Source organism: Thamnophis sirtalis, unplaced genomic scaffold, assembly GCF_051295495.1.
Source record: "Thamnophis sirtalis isolate CommonGarterSnake01/CBP01778 unplaced genomic scaffold, rThaSir2_p1.2 scaffold_10, whole genome shotgun sequence".
NCBI lineage: Eukaryota > Metazoa > Chordata > Lepidosauria > Squamata > Natricidae > Thamnophis > Thamnophis sirtalis.
In genome coordinates, this window is record NW_028261390.1 from 54,415,124 (window position 1) to 54,438,337 (window position 23,214).

Below are 23,214 nucleotides of genomic sequence, written 5' to 3' on the forward strand. Positions count from 1 at the left end.
TTCTGACTTGTTTATTAAAACCGTTGCAAACGTTCAGTGGACTAAAGATACATTCATAGAAATTAGAAAATATCTTGGCCTATTTATTCTGAGGAACGTGTCTTAACACATACGGTGGCACATCTGAGTCGTTCCTGCCTTAAAGAAAGGCGCAGGAGCAGCGTTTTCATCCCCAAGTAACCCCCAGACTCTAATATCCTAGGAGCAACTCGCTTAAGAAATGTGTCCCATCTGTCCCACTTTTCTCCCCATCCCCGCCCCAGTTTCTTTTGTAAATTTCGAGAGAGGATGCGGTGTGTGTGTGTTAAAACTTCTACTGATTCCTAGTTGCCCAGATCCCTTTGAGGTTATTAAACCCCTACCTTTCTATTTGGAGAACTGATATTTTTCCCATAGTTTATTCCGTATATAGGTATACACATACAGGCCATCTGTTCATTTCACTCTGCAACCCTGAAACACGCAACAAATGTGTGACATTATCCATAATGATAAATATTGGATACTATTAGCCACACACTCGCTGAGGCAAATCATTTTAATTTTGTTCCGAATTTGTTCAATTTTTTTGTGTGTATAAAATTTATTCGTTCACAATTTATACACCAAGCACTCGCGCTGAGAATGTTTTTGAATAAATAAATTGACAAACTTGTTCTGCATAAAGCGCTGAGGAATCAGATATGAAAAGCATAGACACCAGTCTGGCAAAGGACATGGCAGAGGTTTTTTCCCCCTAGAAACGTCTAAGTTTTCTGCTGCAATCAAAACCCTGCATAGAATTGATTCGAACTGACAAAAATATGGAACTTCGCCTAGTTTTGTTTTGAGGAACTTTCAAAGTGCATTTTCTAGGTTGAGAAGAAAATGCACCCTTAATTCTCTCTTCGAGTTTCAGTCTTACAAATTCTCAAGCGTCAAAAGACAAGCTCTGGCAACATCATTATATTAGATAGCAAAATCTTCGCTATCTTTGAATGTGTTTCAGAGGCAGAATAAACAGTAGAAATATATGTTCTTTTTCATTTCATTCCAGGCAGAGAAGATGGACTCTCGATTTCAGCATTTTGATTAAAGGAAAAATAACGAAGCAGTCGTCCTTATAAATTCTCGAATTATTCTCTGTTCACAACAATGTGCCATCACAGCTGCCAGTTCTTTAGATGGCGCTGGCCTTCATAGGTATCAGGTTCTTCCCAAGAACCTAGATCCTAGGAAATTAATTTATCGGTTTGATATGTATGGATCCAAGCATGTGGCCTTTTGCAATTAACAAATGGAAATTTTGTCAGTGCTCAGATTTTCTAATACGGTCCCAGATTTTTTTATATGGCCACTGCCTCAAAGGCTTGGGCACAAAAAGTCTGATTCAGCAACAGCTTTACCTATCGGTTGCCCCAGATGGGGTTTGAGCTTAACTATCCTAGAAAGGCCGAAGATGTATCCCGCTGACTCGGGAGAGGCGTAAAAATGGAGAAGGGCTGCCCTCGAAGAATTTCCCTTCCTTCCCTATCAGAAGCTCTTTCTCGGGCAGGAAAACCCTTCGCACGGGAAAGGGTTAAGGCGACCGCTCCAGAGATGGAGTCTCCCGCGGGCCGGAAAAGTAGCGCAGCCAATGAACGCGCCGCACAGGACGAGCCCCACCCACGAGGAAAGGCCGGCCCTGGCCTCGGCTCTGGCGCTCCACCGCTGGACTGACAGCTGGGTGGGCTGCAAAAAGCGACCGAAAGCCAGCGAGCACGCAGAGGCGCGGTGTGGGTCGGAGTCGGGAGCTGCCTGGCAAAAGGAGCGTCTCAGCAGGTTGGCGACGGCTGGGCTCTTTATGGGAACAGCGCGCAACGGGCCTGGGGGCGCAGAGGGCAGCGTCCAACTGAAGGTAGACCTCCCGCTGCTGCCCGAGGCGCCAGACGAGCAGCCGGCCCAGCCATGGCCCGGCGCAATGCTAGCCTGGCCCCGACGCCTTTTTCCATCCAAGCCCTCCTCACCAAGAAGGAAGTGGGCGCCGTGCGAGTCGTAGCTGCCACCCGTCCCTGCCCGCCGATACTCCTGCCCGGTCCCGAGGGTACATCCGCCTGTTGCTGGCGTCTCTTTGACCCGGAGGCCACCACTCTGGGCCCCGTGCTCCAGCCGCCCCAGCCGCCAACACGCCAGGAGCAGCAGCGCTCTGACCTCGCAGCTGCCCGGCCACCCATCTGGGACTCGGACTCTGTCCTGAGCGAGGAGCACGACGGCGACAGGGAGGACCACGACGAACAGGAACCTAGCAGCAGAGAGGGCCCCGTGCCCGCTGACTCCCGAAGACCCCGAGAGAGGCTGCACGGTCAGGGCAGAGCCCAATCCCACGCGGGAAGAATCAGCACCGAGCAAGGCCACCCTCCTCCGTCCCCGGAAAGCCGTCCCCCGGGCCGAGGGACAACAGGTGAGCCGGGTCCCTTCGGAGCGATCAAGGGAGGACTGTGGAGCGGGACGATGCCGGTGGGAGACAAAGCCAGGTAGGGGGCGAAAGTCGTGCTCCTGCTCACCCGGAGATCTCGAGGGTGTAAAGCTCTGATTGGGGAGAGTAGAGGGGGACTTCTCTCTTAGAGAGAGCGGACGATCCCGCGCTGCCTTCCGGGAATCCTCCGAAAACGAAGCGTTCTGGCCAGTGGGTCACCGCTAGAAGGCCACCTTTCGAGGGGCAGCGGCGTCACCTTCAGCCAGGGCTGGCAATCTGGAGTCTCGCCCTGCTTCCAGTTCTGGGTTTCAAAGGCAGCGCTTGCCGGGCCTGGCGGAAAAAAAACAACCGCAAAGCCCTAAGCCGTTGTTGCTTTTCCTACCTGCGTGTCCCTTCGGGAGGAACCCGTTCTAATCCAGTAAAGGCAGCCGGGAAACGGGTGGCGGAAGCGGAGGGCCGCTCTTCGGCTGGGCCTGAGAAGCGGCCGACTAGGGTGCAAACAGGGGGAGACGCCAGGCCAGTCGGGGAGCCCACTTAACCCGCTCGAAGCATGTTGCTAATTGCACTCTCGTCGTCGCTCTCCGAGTTCAGAAAACAGTTCTCAGTTCTGGCTGGCTGCCGTGATTGCGGAGCCCCGAAGACTCATCTCCGACGCAGTGTTATGGGACTTCCGATGGACAAAGGCCTCGCTGAGCTCGGGAAAGACAGCTCGAACTTAATAGAGGATGTTTCTCTACAGGAAATGGATCGCGTGAAGCCTCGTTACTAGAGGCAAAGAAGGGCCCCGTCCTCCTCCACATCCTCTCCCTTTCCAGGCAGAATTCGTTTCCCCCGCTTCTCTCCCAGTCGCCGGCCTCGCAGTGGCAAATGCAGCAAACGAGCTTGGCCTTCTCCAGACTAGCTGGATCCCGGGGCGGCTTCAATAAACCCGCCGGGGCCTGAAATGGATCCCGGGGAGGCTTCAGTAAACGGGCGGGAGGTGGGGAGTAGGAGGGTGCCGATTGCAGGATGGCATCTCCCTGGCAGTTTTTCCGCTTGGGCCGAGCAAAGACTTATGCGGGGCGGGAGGAAAAGATGCGTCGCCTGCCCTCTTCGACTTTTCTAGGCTGCAGGGAAGAGCTTTCATTTCTGCCCGCCGCTCCATTTGGAGAACCTGTCAGAGGGGAACCAAGGATGCGTCCCCAGGGAAGCCCAGCATGTCCAAAGAGAAGCGCCAGAGAGGCCCAGAAGCGAAGGGCTCGAACGGAGAAGTTTTCTACCCTTAGGAATCCGGAGACCAGCACGCAAAGTTGAGCTGCTTTTCTTCTCACTTTTAGCACACCAGAAGGGTCTGATCTTTGAAGTAAACATGCTTCGGTCCACCTGTCGAAACCAAGCCAGGGCGAGACCAGGTTCGCTGGTGGGAGTGACGCGCCTTGCCGGTTCCGGCAAATGAACTTGAGGCAAGAACACTTAGAAGGGTGATTTCTACCTTACTTTCTACAGCTCCTGCCTCTAGAGGCTCGACTGCCGCTCGGCTGAGATCCTGTGAGCCCGGGGTGAGATTTTGAAGCCAAAAGAAGCCTTGAAACTGGGAAGTACGGGATCTAGTTTGAAACCCGTTGGATTTAAGTTACGAACTGCGGCTTATTGGAAAATGGCGGGACAGACTGGAGCTTTGCGGCTCCGCTAACAGAGGATTCGCTCCTGGCCGCGTTTGCGAGGAGAGTTTGATTGCTGGGAAATTAAGAAATGTCAATTTTCGAATTGTGGTGAAGGCTCTTCTTTTCGTTGCTCCTTGGTGGCGCTTCGCTCTCCCCTTCCCCACCCCTTATCTGGACAGACTGGAGCCCTGATTTAGCAGAGGGATTGTGGCGCTCCTTCCTTGATACGGCCTCCCCTCAGCCCCACAGCAGTCCGCAAGGCGACTGACAAAAAGGATGCGCGTACAGGCAGGTCATATGAGGAAGGAGAAAGGCTGCCTTGAGGGCAGGAGCAACCCCTGCGGTCCCGAGCAAATGTTGGCTGGATCAAACACAGTGCTACTTCCCAATTTCGAAGACAGTGTCTTCAAGTCTGTCTTGGGGTCATTCCATTTCAGGGCAACTCGTGGGCGCCCCTCTCAGCCAAAGTGCAGCCTTCTGCACCCCCCCCCTTCTTTACCAAAAAGGAGAGGAAGCAAAATAAAGAGTGTTTACCCTGGGACAGACAAATTTCCATCCCATGCGGGTCTCTTTCCCGTTCAACATCCTTTGTTTTACACGTGTTATCCATGCAACTGTTGGCCTCTGTTTTTAAAAGGCTTAGATGTGCGTGTGGCCGCGCGGGAGAAGCCCAAGAAAAATAGGGCTCTGAATCCGGTGGGACATCCGTCACAAACCCCTAGGAGAGTAGAGAAGCGATGACAACCACCGGCCATAGCGCCTTGACTGGATTCGGCGCCTCCACCTCGAAGGAGGTTTGCTTTAGGGGCAGGAGAACTGTAGGCCCAATGCTGCTTCAGGATCGGGCAGAATGGGAAGCCGGAAGGGGGCCCTCCGATTGCAGGCCGAGTCTCTCTGCTCCCAGTGGAGAAACCGAGGTGGAGGGGAAGCCGGGGAGGCGGGGCGCGTGGCTGAAGGGGCGCCCCTAAATTCCGACGCCTCCTGTCCTGACTCTTGTCTGTCTTCTTTTCCCTCCTCAGGAGGCGGCAGCCACCCTGAAGAGGAAGACGACGAGGAGGAGGAGGACGACGCCAAACACGGCGACCAGGGCTCCAAAGCCCTCTCCGAGGAGGACGAGGCGATGTCAGCGGGCGTCCCGGCCCCAGTGGCAGCCTCGACGGCGTCCCAGAAACCGCGCAAAAAGCGCTCGCGGGCGGCCTTTTCCCACGCGCAGGTCTTCGAGCTGGAGAGGCGCTTCAATCACCAGCGCTACCTCTCTGGGCCCGAGCGCGCCGATTTGGCTGCCTCGCTCAAGCTCACCGAGACGCAGGTGAAAATCTGGTTCCAGAACCGGCGCTACAAGACGAAGCGGCGCCAGCTGACCGCGGACCTCCTGTCCGCCGCGCCGGCGGCCAAGAAAGTGGCGGTCAAAGTGCTAGTTCGTGATGATCAGAGGCAATACCACCCCAACGAGATGGTCCGGCCGCCTTCCCTCTTTTCCTTCCAGCCCTCTTACTATTACCCTTATTATTGCCTGCCGGGTTGGGCCCTTTCTGCCTGCGCCGCCGCCGCCGCCGGGGGCATCAAATGAGGGTCGGATCCCGGCCGCTCCAGAGCATGAAGGGAGGGAGAGTAGGGAGAGGAGAAACAAGGGAAGGAGGCAAGGAAGGCAGAGAAGAGCAGTAGGAGAAAACTCGGGAGCCGATCTGTTCTTCCAGCAGCTTCTGCTCTTCTGGCGTTGCCTCAACCGTCCTCCTTTCTCTGTTCAAAACTGCCCAAACGCCGCCGGAGCAGAGTCAATCCCCTCCTGCCGGCCTCGCTGAACAGTCGAGGTTTTTTTCGGGAAAACCAAGCGGGCCGTTCTCCTGTCCAGCGCCTGGGAGGCAATCGGAAAGTGCCTAAACAAGAGCGCTCAGTCTAATCCAACAGACCACCTTTCCGCGGCTGTATAAGGAGAGTTTCCTCCCAGTTTCCTGGCTGACTTTCTCGTAGTTATGGGGCCGCAGTTTGGAAAACAATATGATTCTAGCACTTTTTGATTGTATTAAAATCGTTGTGATTATAATTATTTTTTTATATTTGCTATGAATTTAATACGCGGGCTTTTGAATGGGAAAAGAAAGTTACGGTGGGAATGTTGAAGTCATTCGGTGCCTTTTTTTCCCTTCTCCGATTTCGCAGTAAATGCCCCCCCTCTTTTTTTTTAGGTGGAAAGTTGCAAACAATAATGACAATTTACTTCTACTGAATTGTGAATATCTGTCAGTCCATCCCTTCCTTGTACTGTCCCCGTAATTTATAAAAATCAGTTTAACTTTTGGCAATTGCTTTGTTTTTTTAATTCTAAAACTGCGCTTGGTTTGAACACTCCCGGACTGTTTGGAGAGTTTGGTTTCCACCAGAAAAACTTACATTTCAGGCCGCGGTCATAGGATTACTTGATCACTCGCTGATCGCCTCACTTTTACGGGGGTTCCTTCTCTTTTATTTGGCGACTACGGGCATTTGGGTCGCCATCCAAATATCAAGCTGACTGTGTTCTAAAAAATAAATGGGCCGATTGCAAGGCACCTCGCAAACCTGCTAGTTTCCCTGGCTATTGGCTGCGACCCGAAGGTTATGTCTACCCCGAGAGGCTTGAATTTAAATCTGAACCCAGTAACTGGGTTGTTGACCCAATTTAAGGAGGGCTCATAGTTAAAAGTCTTCAACCATCACCCTTTCTCTCCGCAGTTGCCAGCCAGAGATTTCTTCTCGTTTGTAACAAAATCAAAATAAGGGGTTTGTTTTTATTTCTGATGAAATAAGTAGGCAAGAGTAGACAGGGGAGGGAGGCGAAGTAGCAAAGGGAAAAACAGCAGTTTGGCACTTGCTGGAGGAATGGTGATTCTTCTGAAGAAAAGATATTTAATAAGAGAAGTTTAGACATTGTTGGAAAGAAATGCATTCACGGATCCAGAAAAAGAAGAAATAGTGAATGGAGAACCAGTCCAAGCAATGTTCTTAGGACGTCTGGGAGCCTCTTGGTAGATGGCAAGTGAAAACGATGGATTAAATAGCCTCTCTGTCCACAAATTGGGATGTGTTATAGGCTGCACTGTATCAAAAATGGGAGGGGAAGGCAAAAACGGCAAACTAAGTCATGTGGGAGGATATGTAGCACCTGTGGGAATAGTGAAACCCAGTGGCTGACTCGATTTCCCTTCTAGAAAGCTTCTGGGACACCTGCTTTAGTTGCCTGAAAGGCTTTGAGCAGCTCAGGGCTCATGGGATTGAGGATTTTGCCCCTTCAGTCACCAGGACCACCAGACAAAACTTGGCTCCAGTTCCTGTATAACTTCACTTGGATTTAGAGTAGGAGATAAAGGTCTAGGGGCCTGCAAGAGTAGCCAGGAAATCCTGCTTTTGAGCACAGGTAAAACCAAAGAAATGAGTCTGGATTCAGGAAGCTAATAAGGTAAATAGCTACATTTACACGAGATTCTGAATTAAGTCGTGGCTGAAGGAATTGGATTTCCTGCTATCCTTATGGCCCTATGGGCGGATCATCTGAGGATCTGGCTAAAGATGGTATTGTGTGTCCTCTGTACACTCCCAAATTTTAGGGTGTTCTGAAGGGAGCAAAAGCTTTGGAGAGCTGTTGCGTCAAGATATTATCATCACAACCCTGATAGGTGGAGGCGGAAGTGGGGAGGACCTACTATCTTCTCGTGGTGCAAATTGGAATCTTCTGAAATCCTTGCATAGGTAGCCAGTTGTCCTTCTTCCTTCCACTTGTACATTTCATTTTTCGATTAATTGTTCTTTCCACTCTCAGGAAGACTGTAACATTTCATGCAGCTAGCATGGGGATTTTTTAACCCCGAAAAGCGCATTCTAGATATAACCACTCAAGGGACCAAACTCGTTTCAAATGCATTAACAAATTTGGAAGAAGCACTTTTCCTGACTGACCACGCTTTAAACTCCAGGCAAATACCAACTCACTCCTTTCTGACTTCGGGCTAGAGAATCTTCCTCATCCTTTCCTCTCCTTTCCTCAAAGATGTACTTCAATTCCTTCATTAATAGCTTATAAATCGTTGGTAGCAGAAACTCTGTCCAGTTTAGAATTATGTTTTTGATTCTCATCAAATTAGTTGGAGCAGATTTACTACGATCCATATGTTAGCAAATAGCAACAACGTTCTTTGTGCAGTTGTTCATTCGGTCAGATTGACCATTTGCCTTGGAATAAACTCCCTAGGATCCAGTTGTCCTCTAAACGCGCAGAAGAAATTCATCTACTAGGGTTTTCAGTTAAGAAAAGGGAACCTTTAGTTGCCCTTTAGTTTCCCCATGGGGAAAATCAATAAAAATAGTAAAATAAATAATTTCAAAATAATAAAAGAATCACATGGCACTTTTCTTTGTTATACTTCCTTCCCATATCCTGAAAAGGCAGCAATAGGAGGTGTCCTTAAAATGCACAATTCTTTAAGCAGCAGGTCTCCTCCAGTGTAAGGCTTTTCATTTCTGCCTCAAAATATGCTGGCTCATTTCGTATGGTGCTTTTGGATCCTTGATCCTGGGATCTGGAGCTTATTTGGGAAAGATTGGCCTTGTTGTGAGTCGCAGGAAAGCAGTCAGTGCCAGATGCCAGGAATAAAGTCTCCTCAAAACCAGACTTCGGAGGGGGTCCATGCTGCCAATTACCTCCCAAAGACCCATTAGATCACACAGATTAGGCCTCCTCCGGGTTCAGTCTACTAGCCAATGTCATCTGGCTACTACCCGGGGGAGGGCCTTCTCTGTGGCGGCTCCGGCCCTTTGGAACGAGCTCCCCGCAGAGATTCGGACCCTCACCTCTCTCCAGGCCTTCCGAAAAGCCGTTAAAACCTGGCTGTGTCGGCAGGCCTGGGGTCGATGAGTTCCCTTCCCCTCTCGAATCGTGTGGCTGTTGGTTGTTTTAAATTCCCTGTATTTTTTTGTTGTAGTTCTTGTGTTTCCCTTCCCCTCCTTGGGTTTGTGCGCCGCCCTGAGTCCCCCCCGGGAATAGGGCGGCATATAAGTAAAATGAACCTTGAACCTTGAAATTTTGGATGTGTCCGGGACTGAAAAGGAGCCTTAAAAACAGCTTTGTAGGCATTATCTCTGAAATGACTATCTTTCCCCCATTAGAATTTTTGAATGCCCAAGGGCAACCCAATGGAACTGGGTCTTGCTAAGCTGGAGGGGTGGGCAGAGAGCATTCCTAGCACACTTAAAAATGGAACGAGCCTAATTCTACCAGGACTAAGGTGCCCTAAGCAAGGCTGGTCAATTCAGAGTTCTTGAGAATTCTGTGGTCTTCCATCCCACCCACCCCCAAAAGGAGGTAGCTATCATTGCTGTTCCATTCCCCCTTTCTTTAGCTGCGCCTACCTGAGGGAAGAACAGGGTCTGGCAGCCCCTTTTTCAACTCCCCATCACCACCATATTTGCACCAGTGAGGCAGATTTAAGTCTCCCTTCATTGCACAAGGGTAAAAACCGAGATTCTCCCAGATTCTAGCATCAAATAGAAGAGCCTCAAAGCTGCAAACGGTATTGTCCTGAGGTCAGAGGCCTGCAGAGCCTGGGAACCAGGGCTCACCATCGGGAAGAGCACGCTACTTGCCGACATAATTGACAATCGCTTCAATGAAAATAGTCTCTCGTTAAACTTCGGCTGGAGAGACCCATCCTGCCGGCAAAAAGGCAAGGAGGGAAATGGCCAAGGGAATCCACAAGCTCCCAGGCCATCAAAATCCCTGTGGACGTGGGGTCTCCTTTTGGTCAAGACAGCAGAATTGGGGTGAAGGAGGAGGGCCGCTCGTCTTCCTTCGAGGAAAACGTCGTAAAATATTTCTCGGAGCCGATGGTCCCAAGACCAAGGCCAAGGCTGCCGGATGTAGGGCAGAGGAAAGCAGCAAGGACCGTCTATCGCTTTCCCTAGATGGCATATTCGATCCTCGGCTCAGTTCAAGTGATGTTGACAGTCTCCGAAAGTAACCACTCCAAAAGCAGACAAACTTTGAACCGCCAGGACTGCGACGCAGGCTACTCCTTGGAGACAGAGACGTTGCCCTGTTGGATGGGCAGAACGCCCGCTCTGGGATTGGCAATGGCCAAAAGGTTTCTGTGATACCTCTCTGAGGTCATGGCAGGAAGAGGAGAGGGAATGGGTGGAAAAATTCCTTTAAAAGAACTGCTGCTCCCAACTAGCCCGCAGAGGCCCGGGCAGCCTCACGCCTCAGTCATCTGCGGGGCAGGGAGAGGCAGGGGCCGATGACTCCGCATTGATAACCACGTGTACACCTCTGCCCCTCCCTTCCCTGGCTAGCGTTGGCGGAGGAAAGAGACCATCAGACAAATGCCGAGAATTCGGAAGCACCGTTTGTCTTGCAGGTCAATTGAAGCGTGCAAACAAATAGATCGACAATTACACAGAAAACAAACACCATTGCAGGAATGGCTGGATGAGGCCTTGTAGGATGGCTGGGTGCTGGAAAACCCTTTTATGCTTTTTGCACTGCTAGGGATAGAGAGAAAAAGTGGATGGTGAAAGGCAGTGAGTTTCTCTACTATTTGGACCTGGCCGGTTATTCTCAGAGTCTAAGAAAGGGACATTAAAGGGGATACGCACTTTTTCTATTCGAACTGATTCATCAACTGATCTTGTGCAAAAAGACACTTTCTGGCAGGAATAGTCAATGCGGCTTCCTCCCCCCCTGGTTTAACCCCACCCCGTCAAGAGACTCTTCTCCCTTCAAAGCAGAAGTCTCTGAGCACTTGCAGAGCGCTCTTCCAATGCCATTTCAGGATCAGTTCATAAAGTTGTAGTTTTCAGAGCCCATAAAGGGAGGCTAAGCAGATGAAGCATTGGGTCACTTTAAATAAGAGCGATTTAGCCAAATCTTTTCCGACTCTTGTTCCTTCGGCCTCTCCTTGACAGACGTGGGATTCTCCTTCTCTGTATTAATAATATTTCTTTAACTCGGCTTGATTTAAAAACAAAAACGAGTTCGCTCAATAGAATCGCTGGATTCTAAGGGCAAGAGGACGTGAAGTGATGGTGTAAAAGCTGTACTTTGATTCACGCAACCAGTGAGCGATTCGGCTTAACCCCAGGCAGGAACCCTAAGAGAAGCCTTTTCTGCTGAGAAGAGATTTCGGGTCAGCCTTTGGGTTTTATTTCTTCTATCGTTCGAAATCTTTTAATTGGACCAGTTCGGAATTTCTTATAGCCTGTAGCTTCTCTGCCTGCACTTTGCTTCTGCCCCATCCTGGGCACTGTGCAAACAAACAAATAAAGAAACAATAAACTAACAAACAAGTAAGCCATCCAATTCCAGTGCGTTGACTTTTTCTTGGAGACTTCTGAGGAGCAGGCAGCAACCGCGCTCGCTCAGCCGCTGCGTTCAGCTACGGCTAAGTTAGGGTTTGGGTCGGTGTGTCTGTGGTACAGGCGCAAAATAATAATAATCTGAAAACGTCCCACTAATTCCGGGGAGTTACTGGCACTGTTAAATCATCTTTTTCCGCAGGCACGCCCAGGGTGCTAGGGAAGGCTTTCCGCAGCTACCTCGCCACACAGTTGGGATAAAGATGGCCCGAAAGCGCCCTGAGACACTTTTCCAGAGCTTTAGGTCGGCCGTTTATTCCGGTCGCCCTTCAGCTCTGCAGAAGTCCTGCCAGCGCAAGAGAGATTTCAAGCATCTGTCCCAAAGCTCTCGGCGCCATAAGCCCTGAGCTGCGTTGCATCAAGCCACAAAGAAAGGGTTCCCCCCTTGGGACCTCCGGGAACTGCTCTGGAAATGGGCGCGCGAATTTCGCCGCTCCACATTCGACCCAGCAGAAATTATTTTTGCTTTGATGCGCGGTCGCCGAAGGTAGGAAGGAGCTTTTGGGCGCCTGGAAAAACCAAAAGTACCGCTTCCGAACCTCGGCCTCTTCTTCGCAGGATTTGAAGGGTCGAGCCTTGGGCGTTTTGATGTCTGCCAGGACAGAACCCCTGCCCGTGGTGACAGTGGGGAACCCGGTGGCTTTGCTATTCAGATTCAAAAGTAGTCCCGACGGATCCGAAGGAAGAGCCGGCTTAGCTTGCAGCAAGGAAACAGAACAGCTTTGGGCCAGGCCAAGCCAAGCGGACCTGATTCGCACTTTCTCTGAGTGAGGATGCTAGTCAGCTGCTGGTTAAGCTCCTCTTGTCTTGTTAAGACAAAAACACGGCCACAGCCGAACAAATTTCCAAGACAGTCTTTTCCTTGTCAGCATCGTGGATGCAAAAACCCTTCAAATATTAGGACACACGGTGGGAAAGGCGCCTTTCAAGAAGCGAACTTTTAACGTTTTGCACTTTTCTCCTCCTCCCTCCACTGTCTCAAGTTGTTGCCCATCTGGAAAACACTCTTTGCTTAGTATTTTCAGCACGTGGGCTCATCGGTTTAGGTTGCTTGCCTTTTGTAATCTGTTTCAGGAGCAGTTGAATCAAACCCGAAGCTTCAGAGAAGCGACGATTAAAATAAAGACCGAGAAGCGGCTTCCATGGGGCTCCTTCCCGTCCTTATACCCAGCGTCCTTCGCCCTCGCCTCGAGGCTGCTGGGCGTTTCCTCCAAACCAAGAGGTAAACCATCAGGCCCAAGGACCCTGAAAAACGATCCCAGGGCTCTATCCGCATGTAACAGCCTTGGAGAGTAGAAAGTTGCTGGGCGTTTTAGCTAAAAGCTGTTCCCTCTCCTTGTCCTACCTCGACAGCTGACAATCCAGTTAGGCTGCCTTTCCCGCCAGATCTATGGCCTGGCTGGCCCACAAAGAGGGTCCCCAGAGTCCGGTGGTGATTGTCCTCCTGGAGCTTCAGGACCGTCTGTTGCCAGGATGGCATCAAAGCAGTAGATGGGAATAAGCCTTTCTGAAGGGAGACTTGAACCACGGCATGGAGACTAGGAAACTTAGTTGTGCTTGTCACCATCCTTTTTTGTATGTTTCTGAAAGCAGCTGGATTTGCCCCAGCAGCTCGACCAATAACCGGGGAATAATCCAAGAATAATCTCTACTGTGCAGGACTGAAGGGGAATGACCTTTTTCACAGCATCTGCCATGAAGGAGACAATGCTATTGGGCCAATAGTCACGGCATGGCTACCCAGCTCTTGAGAGGCTCGCCGTTTCAGACCGCCAGAAGTTACTGCTATGCACAATGCAATGTTATGTGCGTCTACTCAGAAGTAACGCCGCCACTGATTGATGGAGAAGGTGATTAATTACAGGAAGGCCCAGCCGCTGATTTCAGTCCTACATCTGATCGAGGGTGCTGAAAGGCTTCGATGGAAACTGACTCAAGAATCTTCACTGAATTTTCAAAGACGGGATAAAATAGGTATCTGAATCCAAGCCAAGCCATCCGCCTCTCCAAACCCCATTAATCAACTGGGCTTGTTCTGCCCCAGTAGTCAGAATTTCCGGGTTCATAGGACTACGACCACGGCGGGGTGGGCCCAAAGCAAGTGGGAAGGGGAGGCGCAGCGGAGACTAGGGCAAAGCCTGAGGTTCAAATCCTCGTCCTAAATTATCTAAGTTATCTCTCCTAAGGTTGTTGCAAGGAGATCCTGAAGACAGACTAGGAATGATTACTTCCAGTAATTGTTGTATTCTTGCCAGTGGCGACGCCTCTTTTCCCTACAGGAAAGCAGCTCGCGGGCACTAGGGCACCTCTCCGCGCATGGCGGGGCGTGGTTTCGAAGTTAGGATGGTGCTAGAAACGCCGTCCTCGCTCCTCGCCCCTCTCGCCCATCAAGGCAGAGATATCTGTCCCGCGCGCCGCCCCTTCCCCCGGGACCCCCGGCGCTTTCCTGGCATTGGATTTCGCCCGTCAAGGCCAATTTGCACCTCCGGCTTCTCCGACGCGCCTTGACAACCATAATGAGGCTAATCATTCCGGCTATTTTCGTGGCCGCTCAGACCTGTTCCAATTGTTGTGACAGCTCGCGTTTCAGGCCCGCTAATGATGGACAATTACCGGCTCTAATTCGAGACACCGCCGCCGCCTCTGCCGCTGAACGCCGAAAGCGGGGCACCATCTGTGGGCGCCTGCTCAGGGAAAATGCGCTGATTCAGGCTGCCTTTGGCCCCCAAAGTCAGCCCCCTCTGTGTAAGAGCCGAGGTGGCGCAGTGGTTAAATGCAGCACTGCTGGCTACTTCAGCTGACTGTAGTTCAGTAGCTCGGCTGTTCTAATCTCACCGGCTCAGGGTTGACTCAGCCTTCCATCCTTCCGAGGTGGGTAAAATGAGGACCCGGATTGTTGTTGGGGGCAATATGCTGACTCTGTAAACCGCTTAGAGAGGGCAGAAAGCCCTATGAAGCGGTATATAAGTCTAACTGCTATTGCTATTGCTATTGCTATTCCCCCAAGAAAGACCTCCTAAAAAGCGGGGGCTTTCCCCAGGGGAAAGCAGCGTTCACACAACCGGCTCAGGCGGGGGACAACATTTTCTCGTCAAGGCAGAGTCCTCCGTTGAACCGGCCCGGCGAGGGGGTCACCTGAATCCCCAGGGGGATTTCTCAGGTGTCCGCGAATGTCCAGCCACGGAGACTTGGATCGTCTTTGTCAGCCGCCGGGGTGTCGCGAGGAGGAGTGAGAGCCTCGCCTCTTCTTCCCTCCGTTACCGTCTCTCTCCGGGCAGGAAAGCCAGGGAAACCCCCTGAGCCAAGCCAATACTTGAAAAGCGAAAGGGGGCGGCGGTCTTTGCCAAGCCGGCGTGAAAGCAGCAGGCGAGGCCGCCGCACAGTCTTGAAGGTTGGGCCAGATCTGGGACTGCATTCGTGTGGCTTCGGGCAAGGCCCGCCGCGGTCGGAAAGAGACGGCTGTAGTAGTAGCTTCGGTTGCCACTGGATGACCAGGCCGTCTCCGTATGCCCTCCGCGGCTTTGGGCAAGTGAGAGTCTCCCCTCATCAGACTAGGGGAAGGTTGAGCGGCGGGAGCGCCTGCTTGCCCCGTGAGTAACCCGTCCTGCCTTGCGAGCCCTGCGGAGGGTCCTTGCAGGAGGAACTGCTCCTCCTGGGAGCCGTTCGCCCCTCTAGCCCCGGGTTTCCCCAAGAAAAATCGCCTAGGTCGGGGAAACCAATGGTTAAGGGGTCTCCTAGAACTCTTGGCAAAAAGCGAGCGAGCAGGGGGAGGCAGCGGATCTGTGGGCAGCTACGAGATGGAACTCGGTGTGACAGACAGGGGACGGAACGATCCCTGAAGGCTCTCCAAGGAGCGCTGCCTCCAGCTGGGACGGGCCTATTCCGAAAAAATGAGCAAGGGTGGATGGGCTAAGCCTCAGTTGCCGATGTATATCTTCTCGCCTGCCTGGATGAACTATTATTATTTTATTATTATTTATTATTTATTAATTAGACTTATATACCGCTTCATAGGGCTTTCGGCCCTCTCTAAGCGGTTTACAATTTTTTTTAGCAAATTGAGCCAGCAACTTCCCCCCACAGTCTGGGTCCTCATTTCACCCACCTCGGAAGGATGGAAGGCTGAGTCAACCTTGAGCCGGTGAGATTTGAACCGCTGAACTGCAGATCACAGTCAGCTGAAGTGGCCTGCAGTACTGCACCCTAACCACTGCGCCACCTCGGCTCTAGAAGAGGGGGAGGCCTGTTTCCCTTCTTCTAGTTCATCCAGGCCCCCGGAGATCCCGGCCCTGGCAGAAATCAGCTTGCAGAACTGTTGGGCCATTCCGACCCCGAAGCGGAGTGACACGCTGCTTTAAAGCCCACTGCTTCCCGACCCGCAGAGGGCCATTCCTTCCCTCCACCTCTCAGGGTCCCGACAGGAGAGGAGCTCTCCTGCTTTGCGCTGGTGCCCTTTGCGCGCTGCAGGAAGGAAGAAGAGATCGCGGGGTTCAGCTCTGAGGCCAGCGGAACACTGAACCGTTGGGGCCATTAACTAACAAGATGCCCAGTCGGGGCAGAAGTCAGACAAGCTCTCGTTGTGTGGATGCCAATGCTACCAGTTGATTGTCGCGAAGGTTCTGGAAGAAGCTTCTTGGATGGAAAGCTAAACGTTTTCAAGGAAAAACAAAGTATAGTTGCCTTTTGGGGAAAAAATGCACCTTTGGGACAATAATGACCTGGATGACTGAGAATCTCCGATTGAAGCTGCTGCAGGAACTCAGCCCACCCACCTCTATATCCTCCATCATCAGACCTCTCTAGGACGTCTACGGACTGATCGAGCTCCCTTCCCGCTCTTCAGAACGGAACCTGCATAACTCTCTATGCAGAAGAGTGTCAATTAAGCGTAATGGGTCCCAGTTCCAAATCACTGCAATCACGTCAGAGCATTTGCCTCCTGACTCTCTTGGTCTCGGGAAAGAAGGAGCAGCTTGGCCCCGATCTGGGTCTGGGAAAGAGGAGGGTGAAGCGCCTCGCTCGGCCTTGGCTGGTTTCTTCCCGTCAAACGCGGCCGGGATGGTTATGAGCACCCTAAACTTGATTTTAAAAAGGAAGGAAGAAATAACTGGGCAAGGAAATCAATAAAGCCTCTATCCCATTGCAGCTGGGTGTTTTTTGCTCGACCATCCTCTGGAGGAAAAGAGCCTACGCGGAGGGGGTGGGAGAGAACTGGCTGATCTTAATCACGCAAGGTCTATTTTGCCGTCTGAGTCCTAGCGAACGTGGGGAAGCGAGCCTGACCTTTTTTCCTTTCCTTGAGCGCCACTTTTGAGTACCCTCCCCAAAACGCAGCTCCTCTTCTGGGTCCAAAAGCAAGAGGACTCGAAAAACGCTCCAATAAAAGTTACAGTGTCTGAGCAGTCGCCCAGGCTCAGTTCCCGTGGACTTGACAGCGACATGCCCACCACTCGCTTCCCCCACTTGTTGAAAGAGTTCGTTTTCTGGGTCAGCACATTGCTCCGATCAGAGGCGTTGAATTCACATGGCACATTAATTACCCCAAGACGTAACCCAGAAAAACGAACTCTCTCTGTACGCGGGATAAGCGAGTGGTGAGAATGTCGCTGCCAAGCCCGCGGGGAAGTTGCGCCGAGAGAGGAGGCAGCCGCTGCGCCTGCACGCTCCTCGAGGGCCGCTTGGCCTTAGCCGAGCCTCGCCAAGCACCTGCAGGCTCCCAAAGGCGGCCCCGTGTCGCCCTGTGCAATGAAGGCTGGAGGAGAGGCTCGGGGCCGAGCGTCCCCTCTCCAGCCGCCTCCATCGCTGCCGCCGCCTCCCTCTCAGGGAAGACCAGCTGTTTTCCGGGAAGCGTCGGGCCGAGGCTGGAGCTCCAGGAAAGCGACCGGGGAGCAGTGCCTCTCTTCGCCGGGCAGCGAGCAAGGCTCTTGCTGTAAATGCCGGCAGCAAGAAGCCATAACCGCCGCCATCCGTTGCCTATCCTGGTCGCCTTCTGCGCGACAACGGCAGGACCACATAGCTTCACTCTTCCTCGGGCAGTAGCTTTGCTCGGCCCGGGCGGCCTGGCGAACCCCACGGAGTATCTTTGATATTTCCTCGGACTCGCAAGTTCTTGCTAAGGCATTATTCGCATTGCACTAAGACACGACTTGTTTGCCTCGGATTATCAGTAAACTTTGGTTAATGATAGCTCAAAGTGATTATACTCAGGTTACATACTAGTTGACACACTGTATTAAATAAACCAGGGCTTAATGTGTTGCATTAGGATTTGGGTATACTAAAAAAATGTTTTGCTTAGCAGTGGTTTATGTTATGTCACATGTTGGGTGAACCAGATATAAAAAGGCCACGGAGGTAAAAATATTTACCTGGAAGTAGATCACATCTCAAGGCAGTGAATTGCAGATACTCTGGTGGGAATGAAGATGAAGAATCTTTCCGCAGAAAGACAGGTGCTGATTGCAGAAGAGGTAAGGGTGAAGTGATGAGTAGTTTAGCAGGGTAGACAGCTGTTGATCCTTATGCAGGATGCCCAGAGGTCGGATACCAAAGGAAGATTCTGATATCTCTTTTTCTATCTTTGGGCACTAGAAAAATAGGACGCCTTACCTTTATGTTACTTAGTAGCAGTAATATTTCTGTCCCTTGAATACTACAAGGGACTGTGGAATGCTGAGCAAGGTTTCTGAGGCTGGAGATGCAAGTTCCTGTCCCTTTGGTGGACTCTCTTCTGGGATGATGATTCCTGCTGTACCTTGAAAGCAGTGGTGAAATTCATTTTTTTTAAACTACTGGTTCTGTGGGCATAGCTTGGTGGGAATGTCAGGGGAAGGATATTACAAAATTTGCATTCCCACCCCACTCTGGGGCCAGCCGGAGGTGGTAGTTGCCGGTTCTCTGAACTACTCAAAATTTCCGCTACTGGTTCTCCAGAACCTGTCAGAACCTGCTGAATTTCACTCCTGCTTGAAAGGCCATATACAAAAATAGTCTTGGAAGAGGGGGTTGAGTGGAGAGGACATTGATCTGTTTTTCAGTTGAACTGTACAGCTTATACAGTATGTTATATTAAAGATGTAAAGAATTCTGAAGTAATGTACAGTGCCATGCAAAAATGTTAGGCAGTTGTTACAAAAATGCTGTAGATTAAAAATGCTTTCAGAAATAGTTTGGTTTTGGTTTGGTTTTATTCAACTTGTATGCCACCCTATTCCCGAGGGACTCAGGGCGGCTAACAAAACCAAAGGGAAGGGGAACAATACAAAAGGAAAGGAAACAAAACAAAACAAAACAAAACGTACATTACATAACATAACATTAAAAATATTAATACTTTATTTTTAAAATAACAAAATTAACAAATTAACAAAATGGAAAGTAAATAAGAGAAATCCAAATCAAATCAATATTTGGTGTGACCACCCTTCACCTTCAAAACAGCATCAATTCTTACACTTGACCAAAGTCAGAGATTTTGTAGGATTAGAGTCAGGTGTACGATTAACCATTATACCAAGCAGGTGCCAATGATCATCAATTTCATCTGTAGGTTGAAACGTAGTCAACTGAAACAGAAATAGCTGTATAGGGGCCTTAAAATTGAGTGAGGAATAGCTAAACTTTGCTCTAAAGTGAGATTGTGGGAGTTAATTTCCGTGACCCGTCAAAAGCGCGGACGGCAAAAGCGCGATCGACAAAATCGCGCCTTTGACGTCATCACAGCGCGACGAAAAAGATCGAAAAATTCAAATAAAAATTAATAAAAATTAAATTAAAGCAAGCCGATTCACATAAAGGTAAGGGTTAGGGTTAGGGTTAGGGTTAGGGTTAGGTTAAGGGTTAGGGTTAGCTTTAGAGCGTTAGCGTTAGCGTTAGGGTTAGGATAAGGGTTAGCGTTACGTTTTTCGTTACTTTAACGGTTAGGTTTAGGGTTAGGTTTAGGGTTAGGTTAAGAGTTAGGGTTAGGGTTAGGTTTAGGGTTAGGTTTGGGGGGGTTAGGGGAAGGTTTTAGCTTTATTTTTACATTTTTTCGATCTTTTTCGTCGCGCTGTGATGACGTCACAGCGCGCTTTTGTCGAGCGCGATTTTGTCCTACGCGCTTTTGTGGTGGAACCGTTAATTTCATGTCACAGGTCATACACCATGACCAAACAGCACAGAACAAGGTCTTTCCCAGGCAAAGATTTCAAAGTAGACTGGCATTTCAAGACATGCTGTTCAAGCTCTTTTGAAGAAGCCCAACGAAATGGGCAGCATTGAAAACCGTAGACAGAGGGGTCAGCCAAGGAAAAATAATGCAGCAGATGAAAGACACATCATGCATACTTCCCTTTGACATAAGATGTCCACTACTGCTATCAGCACAGAACTGAGGGAAACCAGTGGGACCCAGGTTCACCCATCTACTGTCCAGAGAAGTCTGGCCAGAAGTGGCCATGCATCTGATTTGGAAACAAGGCTAAGTGACTCAGCTATGTGCAAAAACAGGAACTGGGGTGCAGATAAATGGCAGGAGGTGCTCAGGACTGATGAGTCAAAATTTGAAATGTTTGGCTGTAGCAGGAGGAAGTTTGTTCGTCACATTTGGGGCTGCATTTCTACAAATGGAGGTGGAGATTTGGTCAGCATCAATGGTGTCCTCAATGCTGAGAAATACAGGCAGATACCTATCATGCCATACCATGAGAGCTGTTTGAAACTGTGGAACTGGCATCTAACTTAGCTGTCTGGCAGTGTGCATTTCAGCGGCAAAATGTTCAGGGCCATCTCTGAACTCTTAGGCATCCCATTGGTGGAGTGAGCAAGCAGCAGCTGTTTGAAACTCAGCTGTTCCAGTATGGTGGAGACCGGCTGGAAGTGACTTGCCCCACAGACACAAAGAGAGGTTCTACAGTGGAATCCAAAGAAGTCACATTCATTGGAAAGACTTGGAAAAGAAGAAAGACTTGGAGAGAATTGTGGCCAATGGAGGGACAGTGGGCATAACAATTGGGGCTGCTTAAGAGGAGAGTTAAGAGCCGGGAATGTGCGAGGTCTGCTCCTAGGGTGACAGCCTTGGTAGGGGGCTTGAGTGGGATCTGGGTTGAGAGGTTTTGTGTAAGTGGTCCCCCTCTGAGTGGTGAGAGGGACCAGTTGGGACAGTGTGCTTGTTGCAAGCGGGAGGGTTGGAGAAGGGGTGTTCTTGGTGCTGAGAACTTTTGCTATAACACCATGGGAACTCCCTCCCTCATCCATGTCTGGGAGTATGAATGTAAATGATTGGAGAGGGGTGCCAGAGCCCTTGGCTCTTCAAGGAAGGGGAATGGGAGGGAAGAGGAAACATTTATCTTGGGGAACATAGGGTAGGATCAGAGTGGTGACAGGCAGGAGATGCTATGGAGGGCAGAGGGCAGGCCATTACAGGGGAAGATACCCCCAATGTGAAATATTGGTGGTGTGTTCTGGCTCCCCGAAGTCATTCCCAGTCCTTGGACAGCATACCCCATGCCCCCATTCTGAATGCCAGGTCAGTTAATAATATAGATCCTCTTGTTTAAGATCTTACTGAGGCGCGAGCTGATCTGGAGTATATTACTGAGACCTGGCTGACTCCAGAAGGGATATATGTCTAGGTGGGTTTCAGGTTTGGCACTAGCCAAGACCCCAGGGCAGGGCAGGTGGGATGGCAGTGATTATCAGAGTGTCTCTTTTGGCTTTCAGGAGCCTTGCTCCACAAGGTTCTGGTTGTGAGATCCTGTTTCTGAAATTAGGCTCATGAGATAAGATGGGATCGTTGCTAGTATACCATTCTCCCTGCTGTGTAGCAAACTCCTTGCCTGAGCTGCTGGAGGCCCTGTTGGGCTGGCAGTGGAGTTCCCAAGACTTATGGTTCTGGGGAACTTCAATCTGCCATCTCTGCAGGCAGCCTCAGAAGCAGTCCAACTCAGGAGAGTGGTCACACACCAGATGTAATCTTCTTGTCAGAACAATGGCAATATAACTTGGTGGGGAAATTAAGATTATCTCCCTGGTCATGATGAGATCACACCCTGGTGTCCATCCTTGAGACCCCCTCTGTAGGGAGGCTGGATTCATTTGAATGGTCTACCTCCAGTAACTGATAGACCGTGATGGGTTCTAGAGGAAATTGAGGGATATCCTGGAGGTGTTGCTGCATGGCAATCTGGAATCTAAGGATGGCTGTGGCTTTGGGCAGGATTACACCCATGCGGCCTCTCTTGACTCATCATTCCTGATCCTCCCCGTGATTCAGAGGAGTTACAGGTTCTAAAAAGGGCCAAGACATGCGTAGAGCACAGCTGGAGGAAGACAAAGGATGATTCTGATCCGACAAGACAGGAGCCACTATTAAGGCCTACCTTGCGGTGGTAAGAGTGGCGAAACAGTATCTCAAAGTGCCATCCAGCAGCCCTGTTTCAGGTTTCCTGTTCCCTCCTGGATTTGGGGGCTCAGGCGATTTGAGCCCGGGCACAGGAGTTTGTTCAACAACTGATCTACAAAGTCCTCAGACCTGTTGCCAGTTGGATTCCATCCATGGAGATGCCCAGGCAGAGGTCTTTCCCTGTTATCTGGGAACAGTTGGGTCCTTTTTTAATTGAAAGACTTTTGACTATGTAAACTAGGGGACTTCAACCCCTGGTCTGTGGACCAGCACCAATCTGCGACATGCCAGCAAGTCGGCCACAGAAACAAGCAAAATCCACCAACAAGGTGCAGGCAGCACACGAAACCATGCTCCCTTCCAGTCTGTGGAAATGAGATTAGCTTACCTGCCTTCTGACGAATTTGTGTGATGTCATAGTAGAAGCAATATGTAGGAAAACAAAGTCCCCCCTTATTTATTTACAGTAATACTATTGGGGGAGGAGGTATAAAGGAGGTCATAGTTCTAATCTTCACAATACATGGCTTCATCAGAAACAAAACAAAACAGAGCCTTTGATTTACAGATAATTATTGAGAATGCAAGAAGAACTGATCATTCAGTTCTTTCAATATTACATGAAATAAAGCTGGCCTGTTTATTAGCAATACTAATAATAAAACTGAAAAAAAAATAGATATTTTGAACATATTGTAAATTGTATGAGAGCAAGAATCATGGGAGAAGACCCTGAGTCTTGGAACAATCAAAAGCTACTGGAAATGAAGGCAATCAAAGCCAAAGTGGCCAGATATTACTACTTACAGACAAGTATGATCTTATAAGAACCCAAAGATGCAGCTACTGGTAGGCAAATGTGATGGAATGATGTCTTTCAAGTCACACAGAATTCAAAGGGAATGAATGACAAGGAAGAAAAAGCGCATGCACTAAAATAAACCCTCTCCTGAAAATAAGCCCTCCCCGAAAATATTGCAACACAGCAGCAGCCATGAGGTGACCACGCTCGCTGCCTCCTGCAACTCAAAAATAATAACACCTCCCTGAAAATAAGGCTAAGTGCTTAAGTGCTAGACCTCCTGAACTCTATGAATGGTTTTTATTTTATTTCTTTATTTTATCTCTTCCAAACCATATTATTATGCATCATATTTTGAAATTAAAATGTTACACCTGGAGTCAAGAAAAAATTATTGTATTCATGCATCAGAAGGGTTGCAGGAAACACCTCTTAGAACCCATCAGTCTATGCATTTAACAGAAATCAGAGTCTTGTCTCTCTCAGAGACTGTCCAGCTGCCCCCTCAGTCAGGCTTCGACTCCCAGTTCTCAAGTCAGTGGAGAATAGGCTTTGATGGGTTTCCTTATTA

At 50.0% G+C, this 23,214-nt stretch overlaps 1 protein-coding gene across 1 annotated transcript; it reads left to right on the forward strand.

Annotated features, from left to right (window-relative positions):
• The first annotated feature begins 1,926 nt into the window (after positions 1–1,926).
• NKX3-2 (NK3 homeobox 2) lies at positions 1,927–5,647 on the forward strand. Its single transcript, XM_087723790.1, has 2 exons — positions 1,927–2,419; positions 5,097–5,647. The coding sequence occupies exons 1-2, from the start codon at positions 1,927–1,929 to the stop codon at positions 5,645–5,647; spliced, it is 1,044 nt and encodes a 347-aa protein (XP_087579916.1).
• Positions 5,648–23,214: the final 17,567 nt, after the last annotated feature.

Excerpts from the sequence above, each read along its gene's own strand:
- NKX3-2 (XM_087723790.1), top strand. The coding sequence starts at position 1,927 with ATGGCCCGGCGCAATGCTAGCCTGGCCCCGACGCCTTTTTCCATCCAA. Across the intron at positions 2,420-5,096 it reads CCCGGGCCGAGGGACAACAG|GAGGCGGCAGCCACCCTGAA; the intron begins GTGAGCCGGGTC and ends TTCCCTCCTCAG.